The 23,573-nt window shown below is 38.6% G+C and overlaps 1 protein-coding gene across 3 annotated transcripts in view; it reads left to right on the forward strand.

Moving 5' to 3' along the window:
- Positions 1-23,573, forward strand: part of ADGRG6 (adhesion G protein-coupled receptor G6) — a 110,411-nt gene that overhangs the window by 39,810 nt on the left and 47,028 nt on the right. For all 3 annotated transcript variants that reach the window (XM_005518445.3, XM_014263578.2, XM_014263579.2), the window contains exons 3-6: positions 2,322-2,663; positions 8,322-8,942; positions 13,621-13,689; positions 16,789-16,872. In XM_005518445.3, coding sequence (XP_005518502.1) covers positions 2,322-2,663; positions 8,322-8,942; positions 13,621-13,689; positions 16,789-16,872 — 1,116 coding nt within the window. The remainder of the gene's footprint in view (positions 1-2,321; positions 2,664-8,321; positions 8,943-13,620; positions 13,690-16,788; positions 16,873-23,573) is intronic.

Genomic DNA, 23,573 nt, shown 5'->3' on the forward strand with positions numbered 1-23,573 from the left:
ACAGCCTAGAAACAATGATAAATACTCAGGAGGGAGAGATAAATAGAAAAGCTGCATCCTGTTTTTGGTTGCTGATGATCAATAGAATTAATAAACATGAAGAACATCAGAGTTCTCTCTGATGGACAAATTTGACTTTTCCAGTCTCAGGTTGTGTGTAATGTTCTACCAATTATGGACATACACTTTACTGACAAGTAGCATATTTTCTCTGGTTTGGCTATGGCATATAATGCCCTTAAGATTACTTTAGGTGCCCCAGGATGAATCAATGTACATTCACACCCATGTTCCTGTATGTATTTACATCACTTAACACCTTAGTCCCTGGCTTCAGGTCCATCTGCGTGCCCAAGGAAAGTTCTCAACTGCCCAGAGAGCTCTGTGTCATTTGTTTCTCTGGCAGGAATGAGGAGAGTGAGCGAGATCCTCTGCCAAATCCTCAGCCCCTGTAAGCCCTCATCCTAGCAATCAGGATCCTGGATCACAGAGCCTTCCAGCTGGAGACAGCTCCTGCCAGAGCCATCCTACAGCTGCTCTGCCCTGCAGAGGCTCACTTGCCCAGGACTAGGAGTCTGCCTGCAGTGGCTTGTGGCAGAGAGCATGCTTTTCCTGTTTCTCCTCCTTTCAGTGTAAGGTGGTTCTCTGGAAACTGATACCTATCTGTATAAAACCCACTGGATGAAGCCATCATCTGTTTGTACAACTGCAGGATTTATATTCACCATACTAATAAATAAATATTCCCTCTCTGGTTGATAAATGGAACACCAGGGTTGCAGTGCAGGTGAGAATAGTCCTCAACTGTAAAGACTTGGAGGAATATTAAAAATGGGAAGGCTTTTGTTTCTACTACACAGATCAAGTTTTCAGGAGCACCACTTCTTCCCAAAGCTACCTGAAAATCTTTCAGACAATTTTTTTTCCCCACTTGAACAAATAAGCATCCCACTGAACTTTCTTCGTGTAACCAGCCTGCATTTGGCTCTGAGAGCTCAAATAGTCTCTTTGCCTCATTGGGGCCATATCAATTCGTGCTTTGGAAATAAAAATTATAAAAAACTACAAAAAATATAACTCTCAATTCTAACTGCAGATGTAAATTAAACTCAACTGCATTTTTGGCATGCAACTTCACAGGGTCAGGGTCCATTTGCTAATGCCAAACACCATTTAAATGTGACTGAAAAATATCAAGACCCTGACTGGAAAGAAACATCAAGGGCTCCTTGGAGAAATTAGTTGCATTTATTCTTATTCTAAAACTTTTCTGTGTGTAATTTACACTCAAAATCTTTTTAAGTTGTTTTTAGTTTGGGCAACTAATAATGCATATTTTTTCATCCTTGTAGGACTTGGCACAGGATTGTGGCTTGATGAAATGTTTGCAGAGTAATTCAGCATAAGTGGTCCAGTTAGTTTCTTTGGTTATCTCTTGGTGATATTCAGTTCCCACCTATTTTGTTCACTGCTGCTTTGGCAAACTGTAACAGATTTTAGCAGCAGGCAGTTCACGGTAATTATATCTTATAATACACTAAGTAAATATATGATAAATGAGCAAATGTTAACCAAACAAGAAATGCAGCCCTGGGGACTAACTGGGCTTGAAATTCTCATGGGTAAACACAGCAGGTGAGCAAAGGAGTATGACAAATAGGGTAAGAATTTCTTAAAGCCTGACTGCCACAAATATGTCAATGGAGCTGAGTCAGCATGGGAAGAACACAGTAATTTACTGTTGATTCAAAAGCCAGTAGCTCAGTGCTACCCTTCTGGGCGATGTGGAATGCATCAGCTGGAAATGCAGATGACTAACCTTCGAGGACTGCTGCTTCTGCTGCTCTTCAGCCCAGTTCTTGTGCTGCTCCTTTCCGGGGACACTTCTCTGGAAACAATAGCATGTCATAGAGCTTCGGGGATAACCTCCAGTCAGCATCAGACCAGGAGCTAAAAAATGTGAATGATACCAGTCATCATTTTAGAAGTTGCAGTTTTAGAATTTGCCTTTCTGAATTGAAGAGCATTGCTTTCGCTTTGCCTTTATCAGGCCAATATACTTGGTAAATATATGTATCATGTGCACAAATTATTGCTTAGCAAGATAATTTATATTTCTTTGCTATAGGATTTCTTAGATAAAATATGCTTTCTCTCTACTATTCCTCCAACATGTTCCCTACTAGAAACAAGGCCTTTTTCTGCCTTTCTTCCTCCCATCTCTATTTTTCTGCATAAAAATACATTTAGTTATTGCATTGATGTTTTCTCTAGGTTACATCTCTGCCTGACCTCCAGCTTTTCTCTGTTTTTATTGTCAGCTCATGGATGCTATGACTGTAGGACCGTGCTCACTGACCCCTCTGGAGTTTTCACTTCCCCATGCTTCCCCAGTGACTATCCCAACAGCCAAGCGTGCAAGTGGATCATCCGAGCACCTCATGGATTTATCATACAGCTAACATTTATTGATTTCGACATTGAAGAAGCTCCGGGCTGCATTTATGATTCACTGACATTAGACAATGGAGAAAGCCCAATGAACCTTTGTGGCATCACTGCCAAAGGATTATCCTATAATTCTACCGGAAATGAAATGATTGTGTCATTTAAAAGTGACTTCAGTATCCAGAAGAAAGGTTTTAATGCCAGCTATGTTCGAAGTAAGTCCAAAGCATTTCATCCCATTATAGATGTTGTAAAGAAATGTGCTAGAGGGATTAGAATGACACTTCCCAAAGGAATGAAGTCCTCCATGAGAAGAGAATGAATGGGTGAGGCTGCACTTTATAGGGTTATCTTGTATCTTTTATAAGCTAATTTATTTTTCTTCGGCTCAAAATTACTTTATTTCAGGACATGACAAGAAATGTGTTAGAAAAACTTTTCATGTGCAAATATTTTAGGCCTAACAGTTCTCTCCCTGCCAAATTATGCTGGAGGATTTGGAAGCAGGATACGCATCCTTCAGGCCAGCACACGTGCAGAGGGATGTAGAAACTTAAAGGAGAGCATGAGAGGGAAACAAGCTGAGCCAGAGAGATCAGCCTGGACCTCTGGCCCAGTGTAACTCCCAGCAGTGGGGAGAAGTTTGTGCAGAAAGCAGAACTTCTCATAGTTCATCCAGCCTCTGGAACAAACTCCCAGGGATGAACTGACATTGCAAAATGGCTACCTGTCATTCCAGTTCCTTGACCTTTCTTTCCCTTCCCTAAATATGTAACAATGTTTTAAAAAGACACTCATGCTGTTTTCCCTAGAAGATAAGCAAGCACACAAATGATTTCTGATTGGTGTTTGGCTTCTTGTTAAGCACATTAATTAGGATTAATTAGACAGTAAATTAGACAGTAAAGGGCAGTTAGGTAACAAAGGGCATTAGGACAGTCACAGAGAGACCCCATGTGTGGCTGACCATTCCACCTCAGTGTTATAGTTTCCAGTTGCATGCTCTCAGTATTCTCAGCATTCTTCTTCAGTATGCTCTCAGTATGCTCTTTCTTTTTGTAGTGGTTGCACACCTTAAACTGAACACTGGTATTGCATTTAGCCTTTATATTATTGTAGCACAGCTATGTTCTGCAGGCTGGCTGGCTGTGAAACAGAGCAGGGAAGTTTGGCAGTTCTCTCTTCAGTCACAAGCACATCTTCCACATGATTATTTAAAAATATTTATTACACATTTCATATATTTTAAAATAATTAAGATAGTAAATCTCAGGAATCATAAGACAAAAGTAGAAGTGATTGTGTCATCAAAATCTGTGTGCAGTACTGAAAAAAAAAAGGTAACGTCACAGAGGAGCTAAAAATACTTGTCTCTACTGAGGTCCTTTCATACTGACAAAATAATGTAGTGATAATTGTAGGAGCACATGTTTTCTTATGAAAGTCAAAGCAAATTTTCTGAAAGACTTCTCTATTTGAAATTAACAAAACTCTTGCTGTTTGTAAGAAGTTGTAAAATCAAGTGATTCATAAAAACTCATGTTCAGTCAGATTATGCAAAATTATTTATTTCTTTATTCTCCTTCAATATTTTAATGTTTAAGTCTGACTTAAGAGATGAGTTACAATCAGAATTAAAAGATGCAATGCTGACCTCAGCTGTGTTTAATAAGGAGAGGAAAGGTCCACAAACATAGGCAGAGAACCCTTTGTGTCTATGAACCTACAGTCATGTATTGTTATGGAAGCAAGAGTGTTACCTCCATGACAAATAGAATAGTACCTTTTGCTCATGAACAGCAACATAAAAATTAAATAGTCTTGGAAGACAGCCTTTCCTTTTGAAAAAGAAGGCTGTTCTCCAGTGTGAGTGAAACTTCACCAGTGACTCATATTTTAATGTTTCACATATATATTAGTTCAGAAGCTCTGTGTTAAGGCTTGCTGCTAAGCAGCTAGGTTGAGGCTGGCTTCATTTGGTTTCATTACTCCAAATGTGTAACTCTCACCTGACATCTTGATTTTGACTGTGGATGCTGGGAGAGCTGTCTGCATTCCTCTAGGGCAGATTATAACTATATTCTACTTATTGCTCACAGCTGTGTAATTGTGTTACTTTCAGAACATAGTTGGAGACAAAGATCATAGTAAAGCTTAACCTGGAAATGGATACAGAACAGGGTCTTGGAAAAGGGATCATAACGTACTGCTTTCCTTTCAAGTTATAAATGCATGTGGGAAATAGGACATCAGTGTGCACACACACTGAAATGACAACACATCCACATGGCAGATGTCAGCACTGCGCTCTGCTATGCTTGCAGACTTCCCAAAGCCATCCAAAAGATTGCACACCCCTTCACTTCAGGTCATGTGTAAAATTGCACACCCACTCACTTCACTTGAAGTTTCAAAGCTTGTACTTCAAGCTGACACCATCTTTAGCTACTAAAAATGTGATACGGGAGCAAGAGCATAAATTTCTCCCAGAACTAAGGGAATGCTGTTACATTTTTTTTCCATTTCTCAGAAATTATAATTTTTATATAATGATAAAATTAATTTATTTGTTCCGCTTCGAATTTCACAAAGTAATACAAAGTTGGGAAGTCAAAGGCCATTCAAAGACACACAATTGGCTATACAGAAATGTAGTTTAAAAAGACATTAGTGGTGCATACATCCTAATATGCAGTATGTACACAGGACAGCATGAATGTAGGAAAAGTCAGACATAAGAGAGTGAGTTGTGGGAGGGTATTTGGGAATAGAACAGCTTTTGTGTGACTGCTCAGTTTTATGTAAGTTTCAAACTGAGTTTTGCAGTGTCCTGTTGTCTATATCAAATTGGCCACCCACACAAATGTTTGTTTCCTGCTTGCCACCTCCTGCAACACACCAGTAGCAGATGGATGGGCCATATCCTCAGCTGCAGCAAACCAATCCAGCTTTGGACTCTTAGAGGAATTATGTCAATTTACACCAGCTGAAGAGCTTTCATGGTAAATAATTTCCTAGTAACCCTCAACTGTGTGAGCAATAACTCCACCAGTAAGTAGAAGTCAGTTATCAAAAGGGGAGGAAGGAGAGCAACAGACCTACGTTAGTACAGAAATGCTTGAGGCAATTTAGCATACAGTTAAGAAGGACAGCAGTAGTCCAGATTAAAAGTACAATTCACTGAGGTAACAACAAAACACTCCCAAACATACTTGGTATGTGGACACTTGCAGGCCTCATTTAAGGTTGACACATTTCTTCCAGCATCAGTGACAGGGTAGATGAAAGCAGGGGAGCTAGAAACAGCAGAAGGCATCTCTTAAACACCAGACTATACTGAGAAGCCCATCAGCTGGCAGGAGACCAGTGTTCCCTGCAAGGGGTTGTAAAATAGAGCCTAAGGACTCCTGGCTTGCTTGTGTGTGAAGGGGTGTATGAGATGTGAGACAGTGAGATGCAAGTAAGGTAGGTGTTTGTACGTTCTTCATAAGAAAATGTGTCAAAAGACCCCATGCCCATTGTAATCCAGTTATCACAGAACAGTCTGAGTTGGAAGGGGCCCAGCTAAATTATCTAGCCCAGCTCTGGAGTGAGTGGCCTACACAGGGATCAAACCCACAACCCCGGCATTATTAGCACCATCCTCTAACCAATTGAGCTCATCTGAGGATCTTCCTAAGAGAAAAAATTTAACATTATTCTGAAAGCATTCTCAAACACTTGGATGAGTATTCCAAGAGTATATTCCTCAGAGAATAACCAGATAATAAATAATATAAATAAATAAATAATCAGAGAATATTCTCTGATACTAACATTTAAATTCATCAGTATGATGACTGACTATGCAACAGCAACAAGGAAAGAGATCTGCACTTAATACTGATGGCAGGATTCAGTTTTTTCCATGCGGACAAAATTCTTGTCAGTTTTTTCAGTATACGAGGAAGCTGCAAGTGGTTAAATCTGTACGAAAAATACAGCAAAACTACGTAGACTTCTTCAGTATGGGAGCAAAGTCCTTCCCATTTATTTCTCTTTCTGTACTGCTTAAATGTGACCAGGTGGTCTGTAACTTTTCTGTACACCTGGTCTGGATATTGCTCATATAAATAAGCTTTCTTCTTTTTCGAGTCTTGAATCCTTATGCTTCTTTGGAACACTTTCCATGTTACGTAAAGGAGTTTACAGTATAATTAACCTGCTAAAAAATGCCCCTGTTTTCAATGGAGAGTTGAACGCATTTTCTATCTATAAAGCTGTTACAGCATGCTTTTTCCCTTGGGAAGAAAAATAAATCTATGAAGCAAATCCAGTAACTATAAAAGCCCAGTATTTTTCTCTGTTCCCTCCCATTATGCAGTTACTGGGTTGGCAGATAATGTGAAATGCTTTATGTTACTTCACTATGTAATATATTGGTCAAATTATGTTCCTGTGTATATCCAAATATGGTAGTTTGGAGCTCACAGTCTTCGCAAGCCGCTGGCAAAGGGAACTTGCAGTACCACAGACAAAACAGAATCCTTATCCACCATATATCTGTCTTTTCTCTAGCATGACAGTCATCCGTCCCTCATGTCTCACACTCTCGAATCTGAAAGGGTTTTATTTCATTCTGAGAAGAGAATAGGTGTAGTAATTAGTGTAAGTAATGGGACATCACTAAAAAATCCCAGAGGAGACTGGGAATTAATTACTGTGGCGCTTATTCTTCAGGTTCTGCTGGAAACAGTTTCACTTCCAGCATACACACTGTGAAAATGTCTAAGAGGTAGCAGACATTTGCAGGAGATAGGGGAGCCGGAGGTAAAACCAAGAGATGTTGCAATCAGTACCAGACACCTTTGCATCCTCTGCTACCTCTGGTAGCTGGAAATTTTTTGGTGGAGAAATTGGCTGGAAGAACTGTGCTGCCATAAATGAGCCAATAGAACTGAGCATATTAATTTATTTTATTTTTTTAAAAAAAATAACGTTCTCTGATATACAGTGAACAGAATTGTCAGTCGTGTACTCATGGAGAAAAAGTTTGTGTCATGTGATGCTTTCTCATTTGGTGGCTGCCATTTTGCCCATGCAAATGAGAATACTTAACAACAATTAGAGCAATTCTGCCTAAATACCCTTCCAGTAATACGTAAATTGCTGTGGGACTAGCAATTTCTAGATACTTGTGCAAAGTCCAAAACTATTGACCCAACTGTTAGGAAATGGGAACAGCTTGGATAGAAATATTTATGAGCACACAATTGCAGTATTCGACCAGAAAACTGCTGGGGACAAAATGAGAAGATGCCTAATGCTGTGCAGAAATGCCCATTAGCTAAATTCAGCAACAAAAGGCTTCAATTTGCCAAGGAATGTAATGGGGGCTTTCTTCTATTGCAATATTTAAAAGAAGGAAGGTCTGAACTTCACTGGTGTAATGCCGTCATGCAGACAAGAAATTAAAATAATGTATCTTAAAAGCAAGTCATACTGGGTTTTTCAAATAACTGGTTTATTCCATTGCTTAATGCATCCTTACTAGATGAAAGAGAATTAATTTTTATTAAGTGAGCTGAAGCAGAGTTGGAGGTCAGTAGGTAATATATCCTAATATTGCTCTTAACCAACTTATGGGGTTGTTAACTGGGTGTCACACAGCATTCTCTGTGCCACTGAAAGGATCTCTGCGTATTTACAGCTGAGTGCACTCCCAAGTCAAATTCCCCTTGCTGCGTGCTGTTGGTATATTGCAGTGATAAAAACGACCTGATGAATGTTTGATTTAATGGATGTTACTTTAACCCCTGCTGCCAGTCTGCCTTTATTACTATGTGATGAATTTTTTTGTTGTTGTTAATTTACTTATCTGCTCTTGGTTCTAGTTGCTGTGTCTCTGAGGAATCAGAAAGTCATCATTCCCCAGGTTCCTGACATCGATGCTGTGTCCGTGGCAGAGACTGTCTCAGTGCCAGAGCTCAGACAGTTTACGCTGTGCTTTGAAGCAACCAAGGGCAACAGCGATGACAACGACGACTGGAAGGTTTTCTCCTACACTGATGCATTGTTGAGAGAGCTCTTCAGCTTCGGGAAGACCACAAAAGGCCATTTTCTGTCCATCTCAGGCACACAGTGCATCCTAAAGAATGCATTGCCCCGAAATGCAGAGTTTTTCACTGGAACCTTTCAGCAGCTGTGTGTTGTATGGGACAGCTTCTTGGGCACTGTAGGTATATATGCCAAAAGCACCTATCATGTAGTGGACTGTCCAGAGATCTTTGACAAGGTTATCCCTGGAAATGGGAGGCTGGTGCTGGGCTCTAACAGCAATGAAGTGAGCTCTCTAAATGGGGACATTTACAACTTCCGCCTCTGGAATTTCACCATGAATGCACAAACACTGGCCAACCTCAGCTGCGATGTGAAAGGAAACATTGTAGACTGGGAAAATGAATTCTGGAGTATTCCAACTTCAGCACTGAAAGCAGAAAACAATTTGAGTTGTGGTGGGTATGCCTTGCCAAAACTTTTTTTGCTTATTTCCCCCCCACACTCCCGTATTGTGCTGAACATATCACATACCAAGATGGAGAAAAAATGAGAGCATTCCCGTGAAAGAAAAATAGCAAGGTCTTACCTTTATTAGAGTTTAGCTCAGCTCTTGCCATTCACAGAGGCTTTGAAAGGGTATGGAGTTGATTCTTTAAAGGAAAAGAACAAGTCCCCTAGGTGAATTGAGTTGCTGCTGGAAATGATCTTCAGATCTAAGATTTCCTAAACACTCCTTATTGGCTCATGCAAAAGGGGGGTAACAGCAGGTACCTCAAATAAGATTCCTGTGGTCTCAGGAGAAAATAAATGTACCTTAGCTGCTTAATTACTAAATGTTTTTGTACCTGCCCTTTGGCCCTTTGGTTAGCCAGAGGAGCTCATGGTGTATATGCAGAACCAGCAAAAAGCAGTGACAAAAGCAGGGCATAGGAGACAGGAACCTAGAAGAAACTATTAAATTAGAAGAGGTGGACAGGAAGGAAGGTCTTGAGATCAAAATCAGGAGAATTTTTTCTTCACGATGACATATCATCAGTCCTTTTTTTAACTGGTACTTACTGAAGTTTGTTTGGTTTTTTTTCTGTAGATTACTCCAGAAGATAAATTTCAATACATTTACCAGCTTATTCTCATTTTATGGCTCAGACACTTGATTCACATAAATGTCCTGGAGTGTTTTTTGTGTATGTGACAGAGCATCTGTCAGCATTCTGAGAATTCTTAGTTTGGAAGAGAAGCTGCCATTACTAAGGCATGCTAGTTTATGTATCTAATAGTTCATGAGGGATTAAGGTGGCTAAAAAGGTGCTTTGCTTGCTTTACTGTACTCATATCAAAGTGTGGGATATTCATTCACAGCTAGAACTACTGAGAAAGATCTCAAAATGCCTCTGCTAAAAATACTTCAGCAACACATGTATAAAACCACAAGCAACTAGGTGCCTTTGCCTTTCTACCAGAACTAAGAAAAGGCTGATCTGACCATGACTGATGAAGGTGTTCTGGACAAAAAAAGTTCTATTTCATCGGTACAAACTGATCTGATAGAGAATAACTTCCCAGAAAATCATATTCTTCTTACACTGTTACTCCATGATGTCACCATAACACTTTTACCAAACAACGTATCTCTGTAAAAGCTGATCTCGTTTAATTTTGACTGGAGTAGGAGTCTTGTTTTTTTTTTCTGTTAAAGACTGTACAATCCTAAGACACAAATATAATATCACAGCTGTGGTCATAGAAACAATAGAATTATTTTAACTCCACAGCTTTATTCTGTGAGATGTGAGTGATCAATAGTTTTCCTGCAGCAGAACATTGTTTTAGAAAAAAATATATTAATGTTTCTGCTTTAGGCCCAGTATCTATACAAGTAATTTAAAATGTATCTACATATAAACATTGTTTTTGCCTCTAAATAAGCCTGTGAGGAAACTGACTCACTAGCCAGTCTTTTTCATTCCTTGATGTGAAATCAACCTCTGTGATACAGGCTTTCCTGAGCCAGAGAAAAAGAAAATTCTGGGTTCAGTGCCATTTCAAAGATGGTTACTAAACCCAAAGATTAAATTGTTAGAATTGTCTTCCCTTCCTTCTCTCAAGTAAAAGCCTTCTTTGTAAAATCAGCCTTCAACAGGAGAGTTGATGAGTCAGGCTATCAACCATGAATAAACCACTGACATTGGGGAGCTGACTCTGATTAGGCTTCATTTAACAGCAGTGAAAGGATTTATGCAGAAAAGAGTTTTTCACACAGCTCCAATAATGCTTCACCAGGAAGTGGCTTGTAACTTAAAAAAAAAAAGTAAACCAAGCATTTAGAAGCAATCTCAACATATCTTTGCCTGAACAGTGCTTACATTTTCAAGGGGTATTATTTTCAGGGTTTTTCAGGCAAAGCTTTTACAAGTAGATTTATGGAGCGTAAAACACTGGCAAATTGTTTCAGGTAATCTTTTCATAGTTTTACCTTTTATTAGTTTATTCCTTAGACTAATGTTTTCACAGCTGTGCAGTTGTGGTGGGGTGTTTGCATAGGACTTGATAGAATTCTGTTTTTATTGCCATACCTTTGTGTAAATTGCATTTAAAGGTATGCATACACAGCTTAGGTATCTGGATTTATTTTAAAACAAGTAACCTAGGTAGTGATAGATATATGGCTATTGACCACCAGTTCAGAGCTCAGTGCAGGCAAACTGAGGAGTGTTTAATCAACTTCTGGTTCTGATTCTGAAGCCTGCACTGGCTACAGCTATAGCAGGATATGATCTACTCATTTTAAGGGTAACTTGGTCACGTATCTGTCCATGCCTGCAATTGTTTTTTTTTTCATGTGCATTTCATGAGTCGTTCATTCCCAAAGGCCAAAGGAATCCTTAATTTCACTCTCAGATTTAACTCAGTGTGGGATGTGTCTGCCTTAGGCAGCTGGGCAGTATTTCAGGCTAAGATAATTGCCCTCAGTGCTGTTTATGAGCAGTGGAATCAAAAAGGCTATTCCACAGGTCAGTGCATCTCATGCTGGAAATGATGTCTCAGTGAAGTCAAAGTTCTTTTGCTGTAGGAGTGCCTGTTCCTCTCCACTGGCTATAAAGTCTAGCATGACAAGCAGATATGGATGTCTGAGTTTTAGACATTTGAAGTGATGTATTACAATGTGTCTGTAATACAGTTTCATGGGGTCATGAGTCCTGTCAGCAAACCTGCTCTAGAATAGGCTCCTGTCTTCATGGGTCCACAGGTCCTGCCAGGAATCTTCTCCAGTGCCAGCTTTCCACAGGGTAACAGCCTCCTTCAGGCATCCACCTGCTCTAGCATGGGGTGTTCCACAGGCTGCGGGTGACTCTCTGCTCCACCATGGACATCCAAGGGCTGCAGGTGGATCTCTGTGCCCCCATGGACCTCCATGGGCTGCAGAGGCACAGCTGCTTCCCCATGGGCTGCAGGGGAATCTGAGCTCAGACACCTGAAGCACCTCCTGCCCCTCCTTCCTCACCGGCCTTGGTGTCTGTGGGAATTTGCTCTCACACATTCTCACTCCGCTCTTGGCTGCAATTGCTGTTGTGAGTTTTCCCCCTTTTAAAATCCATTATCCCAGAGACACTGCCATTGCTGCTTACAGGCTCAGCCTTGGCCAACACATCCATCTTGGAGCTGGCTGGCACTGTCTCCACTGGACATAGGGAAAGCTTCTGTGAGAGGCTTCTCACAGAACTGTCCCTGAAACCCCCTTGCTGCCAAACACTTGCCATGCAAACTCACTGCAGTAGTCTTCTGACTTAAATGTTCTGTAAATTTGGATTTGATTTTTTTTTTAGTTTCACTAAATAAAATCACAATCTTATTTTAAATACTCAGTGAAGAAAATATGAACACCCACAGTATTTCCAGCCAACCCTCAAGTCATCTTTCCACATTACACAACATGGGTGAAACTTAGAGTGGGTTTTGATATTGACTGTTTAATATTAGCAAACTTATTTTGGGAGAAAAAGCCCACCTCATTCAAAGGATAGAACATCCCCTCACTTAGAACATCCTTCCTGGGGTTCATAAGAAGTGTACCAAAAAAGTGAATTTACCTCTATCTCTTAATCCATTAAAAAAATGGTGAAATTTAGTATTTGTTAAGGATTGCTTGTTTTAAACCACCCTGTATTTGTTGGCAATACATGTGGTGGTATCTGTGGCATGATACAATTTCTGTGTCAGTGCTCCATGCTTCATTTGTTCTTGCATCACAGGAAATATTTTCTTAGCTATCTTTACAAGCTGATGGGTGGTGACTATTTAATTTTATGGAAGGATAGTGTGTTTCATGAGAGAACCTCATTGAGTCAATATGATTCTGAAGTGGTAAAGCAAAAGCCAAAAGGGCAAAAACTCCTAGAGGGTTCACATTTTGCCAGAGCTCTATGGTCCCATTATGTTCAACACAGTGTGCAAAGGCAGCTGCATCTGCAGCTGAACCTCTGGGATACATGAAGTGTAATTAATGCAGTTGCACCAATTCTTTTTCTGTAGCCATTCTTGTATGCCTTGGTTTTGTCTCCAGATCATCAAAGTGCAATGCTTGTTGTTATGAATAATTCTGTAGAGATACAGACTTATAACATTATCTGTTTATAAATCATGCATACCAGAATGCTAATCACACCCTCGCCCTGGGCAGAGGAACAAGTTTAATCACCTTTTATCTGGTTGGTGTCTGTCACAGGCAGATTACTCAGAAGTGTGTTCTGTGTAGCCTGTGCTGCAGTAACAGAGCGTAGTCGCTCTTCCAAAGCATGCCTTGTTATGAAAATCACATAAATCCCGTGGCCATACTGACCCCTTTGCTTAAACCCATTTCACAGAGTACACACAACCTGCATTCCTTTAATGTGAGGTTATTTAGTGAAAGCTAAGAAAACCATGGGAGGCTACGTAAGTGACTCTTAACTTGCAAGTCAGCAGGGATCCCTGAGCCGCAACAGAAACTGAAAACTTGTAAGACTTATAGGCAAATGGCAGTGTCAGTTTTGCCACTGAGAGAAATTAGAAAGAGGAATGTGTCACTGCACAATATAATGTGTTTCGGGCCCAGTAACTAACCCTTTCTAAATTATTTGATTTCTTCTTTTAAAGGCTCATACCTAATTCCCTCTTCTTCGATTGAACCAACCAGTTGTGCAAACCTAGGAAGCCTTTGCCAAGGTAAGAAACCCAGATCCTTTTCACAGTTTCATCTTTGGGAAATCTTTGTTTGCCTTGGGGTTTTATTCCATTTCTTTTTTATTATCATTTATAAAAGGGTGAGTGGCAATAAAAAATAGCAAGGAAAGGAATTCTTTAGTCTCATCAAGTATGTGGGTGTCCTCTACGTACAGTATGTGGAAAAAATGTGATCAGTCCCTTGATAATACATTTTCCAAATAGCCTTCATTATATCAAAACTGAATTAACTGACTGCTTTCATTTCTTTCTCCACCTCTTTCCCTCCTGCACATTTTCAGAGTAAAATATTAACCAGTATAAGTAGTAGGTAAATCTGTAAAAAAAAATGAGCAGATGTAAATAAAAGAACTAGCTTTTATTAATTTTTTTTCTTCAATAAAGTATTTTGAGGCTAGATACTTTGAGATTATCAGGTAAAATAATTACCACCGAACTGCAAAATGAATCAGCTTTTAGAGAAAGAAACACATGCTAGGGCACTTAGTGATGGATTAATAATGTAAAAATCACCACATGTAAAAATTCATTAGGTGTTTTTAAAGGTCAGCTCAGTTGAATGCAAGGAATGGGTGGAACCCTACAGATTTCCATGTCACATGAATCAGTGGGCATGCAAGGATGGTTAATTCTTACTGTTCTGCTCAGATGCTGAAGTTCCATAAAAAGTGTTTGACAAGAGCAACATCAACACACTTACACAATGTCTTCATGAACACAGGCCTTACAATGTGTTGGCATGATATACTAAACTTTAATTACAGCAGCAACTGCACTAAAAATATCCAGTTTTGTAACCCCTTTCCAGCTGAATGGTGGAAGAAAGAGACAGGAGAGAAAAAATATAAAATGAGAACAAGAAGTCTCAGAAACCTTTCAAAACCAGTATTTATAAGTAAATTTGATTTAGTTTAAAAATAAAAGGGAAAATGCACTCTACTTGGAAACCCAGTAAGAGACCTATGACAGCTTTCAGTGTACTTTTCTCAGATTTTCCTGAGATAAATTTGGTTCAGGTTCTTGGAGCTTATTGTACTGGTCTCCATAGGGAAAGAGAAATGCTATTAATGACCATACTCAGATTTCAAACAGTAATTTTAAGGCATCATATTCACAAAGTACAGTATGATCTAAATATTACTACTCAAATAGTTTGGGTAAATGAGGCATCCACAATTATTCAATATTGGTCTTTTTGTATGTAAAGGGTACAACTGTATAAATAACTTAGTCCATTCTTTCAGAAGATCTCTGAGTATTTTCCTTCATTAAAATGGCTTAGTATGAAAGGGAGAGAATATCTTTCATAACATAAACTAATATGGCTGCAGAAATGAACACACTTTCAGCTAAACAAGCCTGCTTTTCTCAAAGCCTCATCCTTTGTCCCAGCTTAATTGACTTGTCTAGTAATAGATAGCGCCTCTCATAAAAGATGCTGCCTTTCAAACTTGCCTTCTTAATTTCTTAGACCGTCTGTAAAGACTTCAGTATAGACTAGGAGTATTTTCACAAAGGTAATACTCTTTCCTTCTCTAAAAAGTGTTTGGTAAAGTGTCCCTTGTGTTCAGTTTGTCACTTTGGAATAAGATGCCAATCAGGTTTATCCCTGATAAACCTTAGCACCATCTTAATTACAGTCATAATAATGAAAATCATAAAAATATGTCTGTCTGTCCATTTCTGTCAATACCACAGACTTTGTCTAAACTGAGAGGCCAGTTTGGATTCCTTTGTTTGTTGAGTGTTGTGCAATAACAACAGTAAAATAGTTTGTGGATGCCAGCTTATGTCAGCTATGTCTGATGAAAGAACTGATTTCTCCGTTATGCTCATTATGCAATATGCAGTATATACTTTATGCAATATTTTTGTTCATTAGATGCCTCCTTCAGCAGCATTGGCTGGAGGACACAATCTCTAAGAAGCCTTTTAAATTATTCCTCAGACAATATAGCTCTAAAGTTTCATGGAAGAGCTTTTTTTTATATTTCGAGGTGTCACCTTATATGCTCCCTTTCCCAGTTAAAATCTGTTTGTGTACAGCTTTTCCTTCTCTTTCCCTAATTTTCTTGTCTCACTGAAACCTGAACATGAATGTGTTCCTGAAGCTGTGACAGGTTTGTGACTTGTGGATTCAAAAGGTTAGATAAATCAACCTAGCAAAACATAAAAAATGCTATTTCTTGTCCAAAATGTAACTTCTTAACCTTTCTAAGTTGATTCATGGTCAAAATCTTCCAAAGCCATGTAACACTGGGAGATTTTACCATACCAACCTTCAGATTTTAAATATGGGTTTTCAGGGAAAAATCTATCAGTGAATGAATTTGCATTCCCTGGGAGTTACTGAACAAAACTAAATTATTTTCCAAACCATTATTTGAAAATTTAGTGGCATGATCTTTGAATTCTTCTAGCACATAAACCCTCCCAGCCCATTGTGGGGGAAATTTGGAGTTTTGGCTCCTCCTTCAAATTTTGAAAAGTGTTCAGCCAGCTCTTTAGGATTTTGTGGAGTGACTCCTATTGGTGTCAGTGGGAACAGTACAGCTGAGCTTCTACATAAAGCTTTCAAAATAGATATTTTACTTCACCTGTTCCAAGTCTGATTTCGATTCTCTTCATTGTTTTGAGTTCAGTGGAGTTAATTGAATCCTTACATGAGTGTTTTAGTTTCTCATTCGTTTGTCATATTCAGTCTTTGAGGAGGGACAAAGATTCTATTCACAAGCAGCATTCTAAGTGCACGCATCTTAGAACTTCTTTTTCTGGTCTTCACACAACCACGGCTCTCATGAGAGGATTTTGAGTTTATGAAAGGAGTGCAGGACTGATCCTGCAAAATTTACACTGGCAAAATTCCCACTGAAGTCAGTGCAAGTGAGGATTGCAGGACTGGGGCCTCAGTTCATATGTATGCATCGCTTTGTACAGAAAAAGTAATGTGTTTTTTTAACATTTACGGCATTGTGTGTAGATGGTTTCATTTTACATTGTCATGCATTGTTCCCATTTTGTCTTACCTTATTAACATTCATATTTCATTCAAGTTCACCTCTTTCTCATCTTTATTACCAGCTACTGTAAATGCTACTACTCCTACACCACCCACTGTCACCACTAACATGCCCGATACTAATAGAAACGATAAGCCAAACAATGGTAAGAAATCCTGTGTTACATTTTTCCTTGTACTGTGTCTAAAGCAAATTTGTTGTATTTTAAGGTGTGTTTTTCCTACCATCATAATGTCAAGGGTCATGTCTCAGTTCTGATCTCATTTACACTGAATGAATCAGGACTAAATCTCTGGACTATGTCAGAACGGTGCAAATGAGAACAGACCCAAACTCAGTGTTTATTTGCTTCGTGTTTACCTGGCTGTTCTGTGAAAGGGACTAACTTTGTGTCATCCACTGCATTTAACAATGCAAAGAACAATGGGAGGGGAGAGGGATTTTTGGCAAGGGTCTGAAAAGAACCATGCTGTTGAGGTATTTCAAGGCTGGAGATTTTCAGATGTTGTGTAGCTCCCACTTGTGCAGCCAGGGTGGTAGTATGCTTGGATTGCTCCTCACTAGGTCCTCGCCGCTCCTCAGGCGCAGGAGCCAAGTGGAACCGTTCCTGTGGAGCAAAGCCACTTCCACTGAGTCAACAGAAAATCTTTCCACTGACTTAAAGAAGAGCTGGATCGAACTTTACTAGGGAAAATGTTGACAGTATCAGATATCGTTTACTTTTCATTTAGAAAGATTAAGGGAAAAAATAAGGTAGTAAATGAGCCTATTATTAGCACAGGAATAAAGCCAGGATTTCTTTTGAGGCTTTCTCAAATCCTGTGATATCACTGTCTCCTAAAGACTGAGCATCATTTTGTGAAGTGCTGCTAAAATATTTATTAGTTTGTTAAAGTTGGTTGTTAAAGACAGATTTTGCCAATTTCATCACATGCTCAAATGTATATTTTTTTTAAGATTTATTTTTTCAGTGTACTCCACAGAAATAAATTAGAATCTGGGTGGGGGTTAGTGGCTTGGTTTTTGGTTGGGTGTTTTTTTCCCCCAGTCCATCAGTTGTTACTGTAGGATTTAAAACTCCTGGAGTATTTTTTACTTTTGGCAGATCATTTATTGTACACTGGCAATCAGGCAGTACAGTACATAATGTGAAAGAATTTGTCTGAATCCAGACGGTTTGGTTTTAATAAGCAGTAGAAGTAAAAAGAAAATATTGAAAATTTCTTCCAAGTAGCGTTTGCTTCCTTTTTGTGGAGCCACTCACAAATGTTCATCATGAGCAGTTAACTCTGATTTTTTTTAATGACAGAATGAAATAAATCTTATTAATATTAATATGAATTTAAAAATGGACAATTAAGTCTTTCTCTAGCTTTGAAAGTCCCAAGACAAAGTAGAAAGATTATGAAAATAAGCCAGGTTCACTTATGGTAGAAGAAAATTTAACTTTCTCTCAGCTAAGGGGTATCATTTTCCATGCTTGTTAAGTTGATTTTTAGACAAGAACAGACAGCCAAGAACAGAGAGTTAGGTTACATATATTTTCTTTGATCCATTAACTATGTGGCTTGCTACACACAGACCTGCAGGAATTCAGACTTCCTGCTACAGTTATCTTCAGAATGAAGAGAAATTCACCTGAATTTTCCCATTCACGACCACAGTGGCAGCAAGAATCTAAGATAGAAGGGATCAAAACAATAGGAATTATCTCAACCCCAATTATTTGGCCAGTGAAGCAAAGGCCTCTGCGTTTCAGTAAAAATTCAGCAGATGATAACCCAGAGAGAAAAAACCCACACAGCTTGTTCTTTCCAACTTTGTCCGCACCAACTTCTTCTGAGGAGACCACCAACAAAACATTGTCTGCTTTTACAGAAAACATCAACCTAGATAATCAGTTGAATCAGTTGCCAAATGAAAATATTTTGAATTATTCTAGAAGTCCATCCCATGGTAGTTCTGGTGCAGCAGATGCAGTTACAGAGCCGCCTGTGAATGCAGCGGTTCCTTTTCTTCACAGCAGAAATGCTAATGCAGAGCTAGCAAGGACTTTGGCAAGCAGGCTTCGTCACTCTTACTCTGAGCCAGCGTTCCGCTCTCCCGCTAGCAGCAGCAGCAGCACTGCTTACGAACACACAAAAGAAACTCCATGGATTTCCTCCTCCAACAGCGACACAAACAATTTCATGCGTACAAGCAATGTCTTGGAGCCTGTGAACTGGTGGAATGAGCCCGTACTTCATCATCACATCAACTCTGACATTCAGGAAGACAGACATAATTTTTGTTCTAGCTTTTCTGTATCACCTACAGATGAGAAACCACCATTCCAAAAAAGTAGGTTAGATTTGCTAGATTTGGCACCTGAAAATTTTTACCTGGAAATGATGGAAGGCACTGCTGACAGGAAAAGGTTTTCTACACCAGCAGCAAACAGCACATTTCAGTTTAGAAAATCTGTGCACATTAAGGAACATCACGCAGGAGGCATTATAAATTTAGCCTCCGTGGAGATTCTACATGCAAAACCAACAAGTGTTTTTCAGAACATGAAAAAAACATACACAAAACTTACGCCTGAAAGCCAACTGACGAATTCAGTCCAAGAACACAGTAGAGAACTATTAATATTTTCAGCATTTCTGGTAGAACCAGGCTGGACAAGCTCAGCATTGAAGTATGTTGTAACAACCCTGCCTGTTTATCAACAGCTGTTGACTGACACATATTTGAAAAGTGACAGCATATTTATATCTAGTAGTAATTACTGGTCTCATTATTTACAGCATTCATTATACTTTCAAAATCCAAGTGAGACCCTCAGAAATGGAGCACTGGAGAACAATTTAGATGCATTTCATGGTAGTAATGAAAATGGAGAGTCAGCTTTTTCCATATTAGAGCCAGAGAACATGAATCCAGTTGCTGACTCCTGGGACTCAGATTACTTGGACTTTCCAACGAAATATGTAGATATTTCCCCTTCTTTAAGAGCAAATTTCTGGACTGCTTCCCATCATTTGAAAGAAGCACCTCAAGTGTTTTCTGGGGAACCATCAGAAAACTTCTGGCTTTCATTTAATAAATTGCTTTCTTCCCCAACTAATAGATTGCTGTCCATTAGTTTATATGCTGAGTCTGACAGTATCTCTGAACAAACATCTACCATTAGATTTTTAGGTCACAGAGCTGAAGAAATTAATTTTTCTAGTCACGTATCAACTTTGGAAACACGAATCTTTAGTTCATTTACTCCAGGCATTTCAAAGAGAATTTCAGAAAGTAATGGCAGGTCAATATCACAATTGCAGTCAACAATGAACTTCACAAGCCTAACTGTGACTTACAACAGTGAATTTTATTTTGATTTTCCTTTCCCTTCCCTGGAAGCACCTTACATTCAATCCTCTTTGTGGGCACAGGTAAGTCCTTTTGATCAGACACTTGAGAACTCAGCAGATAGTGCGCACATGCAAATTCAAATTGACATAGGAAGTGATCAAGCTGACATGACCTTCCTCAGCAATAGGCACCAGCCTGTTTCTGTCTTTCCAACACATTCAGGAACCCAGACTTCTTGTTCAAGGGATAGCCAAGCTCCTTTTTTGATCAATACACCTGGGACTGAGGTTACTTGGATAGTTAAGAGTTTGATAAGCAGTACAAGAGCACATGGAACACCACATTCTCAAAGTCTTCTGGAGAATGATGCTATAACAAATACCATAGATAAACCAAGAAGTAAAGTTCAAAAAGATGCAGGTATTTTTTTTAAAAACATTGCTTCAATGAGTTCTGACTTTCTCCCGGTGTCTTTGGAATTAAGGCAACTTCTTCATTCAGACTCCAAATTCAGAGACAGCATTCCTCCTAACAGCTATTCCACACCTCCACTCCCACAAAGTTTTCAGAATCATCTTGATACAATTTCTCCAAGCCTACTGCCTCAGTGGGATGTAGAAGAGTTAGACTTGCCAACAACAGAAACACCAAGAAATATTCTAACTGTTTTAGGACAAAACTCCATGGAAAATCAAGTGGACAGTCCAAGATACTCTCTCTGGGCAGTAGAACAAGAAATCATGGACAATAATAAAGACATAAGGGATTTTGCTGTTCTGACATCAACAAACATACCGAGGCTTTCGGAGTGGAATTCAGAAGGGGAGGTGTACGGATCATTTAGCAGGAACAGAGAAGCAATGTCTATCATTAGTGCTAATGCCTTGGATTTTGAAAATGCTGATTATGGACATTTTTCAAATCCCTCTTCTGTCCTGGAGTCATCAAGAACTGCAGTAATGGATGATGTGGTACCTTTGCCATCTTCATATAGCAGAGATTTTATTCAGCACAAAGAGACCAGTTTGACAGGCACTCTGACAACAGCTGCAGCAGCCATCCATCACTCTCTCATGCAGATCCAAACATCACTTTCTTCTGTGACATACCATGAGTCATCAGTTTCAGCCCACGTTTATTCCTCAGACAATTTACCATCTGGGACAAGCCAAAACAGCACCTCTTACCCACCACTGAAACAACTTATTAGCTCTGCTGCAGTCCTTTTGCCTTGTTTGTGTGAGTCCTTCACTGAGCTGGGCTGCCTGTGTCAACCTGAGTTCCACTACAGTATGTCAGACCATTAAGTTAGACGTAGAAAAAAACCCAGATCATCTTATCTATTAGATATTCAGCTTGTAGACTGAATGTAGAAGTAGCTGTCTTTCTTCCCTTAAATATAGAACCATTTAGCATACAAAGATATTTTTGAATAATAATATAATTACAGTAGAATCGGGAATCTGTGACATCTTAGTTATAGTAAATGTCATTAACGTGTGATTTCTAATATTTGTGTACTTCTCTAAGCTCTCATGAGACTGAGGATAATATACTGGTTTCCGTGTATTCTATATAATTTAATGCCAATTTATTGTTTGGGAGAGTTTGAATTATTTTTACTGACATATTTTTAAGGATTTCACTTTCAAAAATACAAGATTTTTCAGAGCTAAATGTTTGGATAATTTTCCTAACAGAATTTTTAAAAACACTCACATTCAATTGATCTCTATATTAGTAGTTGGTGGCGGGGGTAGGGAGCATTGTTTTGCAGGCTATGTTTTCCTCTTTTTTTTTTTTTTTAATTTTCTTTGGCTATTTTTCCACCAGTTTTATACTCTTTTTTTTTTTTTTTTTCCCCGACATTTTGGGGTGGGATTTCAGCTGTTTAATTTGAAGAAGGATAAATAAGTTTTAGTTTTTCCTATCTGCCATTGCAGTCTCCTGAGAGTATTTAAAAATGCAAATTAGTTCTTGCCTTTTTTTTTTTTTTGCTTCATTGAAACATGCTTTGGGTCACCATCTGGTGAAGATCTTGAAGCTATTGCTTAATTTTTAGTTACTGTGTATGATTTTTAAAATACTTTGCATATTCCTATATTAAGGTGATTTTGTTACTATACATAATTATCTATGAAAGGTTATAATTAGATATATAATTATATATGAGTTTGTGAGAATATATGTAATGCACACTTTGTGTGTATCTGATTGCCACATATAAAAGGTACATTATGGATTTAAAATGGAATATGTGTTTATACAGAGATATATACATATAAAGGACATACAGATCTTGCAAGTGTTTTCAATTTGCCCGAAGTCCAAATTTCTACTTCCAAAGACTTAACTTTTTTAATCTTCTTTTTTTTTTAATTGAAGCTATCACAGTAATAATAAACTAAAGTACATTTTCAGACTGAACTATGTACCAAATTTGTGTGCCTCTTCAGGAGAGTTAAAAAAGACAGTAACTCAAAAGTTAATTCTGCTCATGTCAAAAATTTAATCATAGCTTACCAAAGAAGGTATCTAGCGAACCATCTTCTTTAGTGTTTTATTATAAATTAATTTTTGTTCCAATCTCAATATTCATATCACTAATTCCATATTGTAAAGAACAATACTCCAACCATTTACTGAGTAGTAACCAATGTGTGCACACCTAAAGTGGAAAATACTGACTTCAATTTTTTCCCAGATGCCTTTATTTCAAGCTCTTGTAAAATAATTATATATGAAGTTGTAAAATTATGACATATTCTCCACTTAGAATAAAAGGTCTTCTATTTAGATTCTGAAAGATAGAGCAGTTCCTTTCCAATCAGAGACAGAAAGGGATTTCTGTATAATTATTGTCATGTCCTGCTCTGTCCTGTGCAGTGTCTCTGTAAGATTTACATAAGATTATATAAATGCATGTATCTGTGGTCAAGACCCACGGCCTTGGTAACAGCCCAAATCCGAGCAATGCCACAAATGCACATACATGCAAGTGAATTGATCCAGAAGTTCTTAAACCTCCCCCACATCCTGGGAAATTTTACCCAACTAGAGCTTACAGAATGATTATTAGCTTAATGAAAAAAAATAAGACTTCTGAAAAGTACAGACTTTTAACACAGAGCATAACTATGAAATGAATTGATGTTATTTATTAGATGTGAAATCTTGTAATGCTGCCTACCCACTCATGAGCTTAAAGAGAACTTATATTTACCCAGTGCCATTTCAAAACAGTTTTCTGAATATAAAATTGCTCTAAGCCAAGTGTTACACATTTTGTGACTGAAAGATGGTTTGTTCAGCTGCCAATTTTCTAAAGCTAATATGGGTTCCTCTACTGTCTGGCCATTGCCAGGCCTGAGAGCAAGACTGTACTTTGGAAACAAGAGCTCTATATCCCTTCTCACACCTAATTCTGTCCTCAGTTACCTTGCTACTTTTAATTGATGAGTTTTATCTGCTCTCACAATATTTAAACTCTAATCTGCAGTG

Source organism: Pseudopodoces humilis, chromosome 3 (genome assembly GCF_049639895.1).
Source record: "Pseudopodoces humilis isolate 2021_Gansu_Grassland_sample_001 chromosome 3, ASM4963989v1, whole genome shotgun sequence".
NCBI classification, from domain to species: Eukaryota; Metazoa; Chordata; class Aves; order Passeriformes; family Paridae; genus Pseudopodoces; species Pseudopodoces humilis.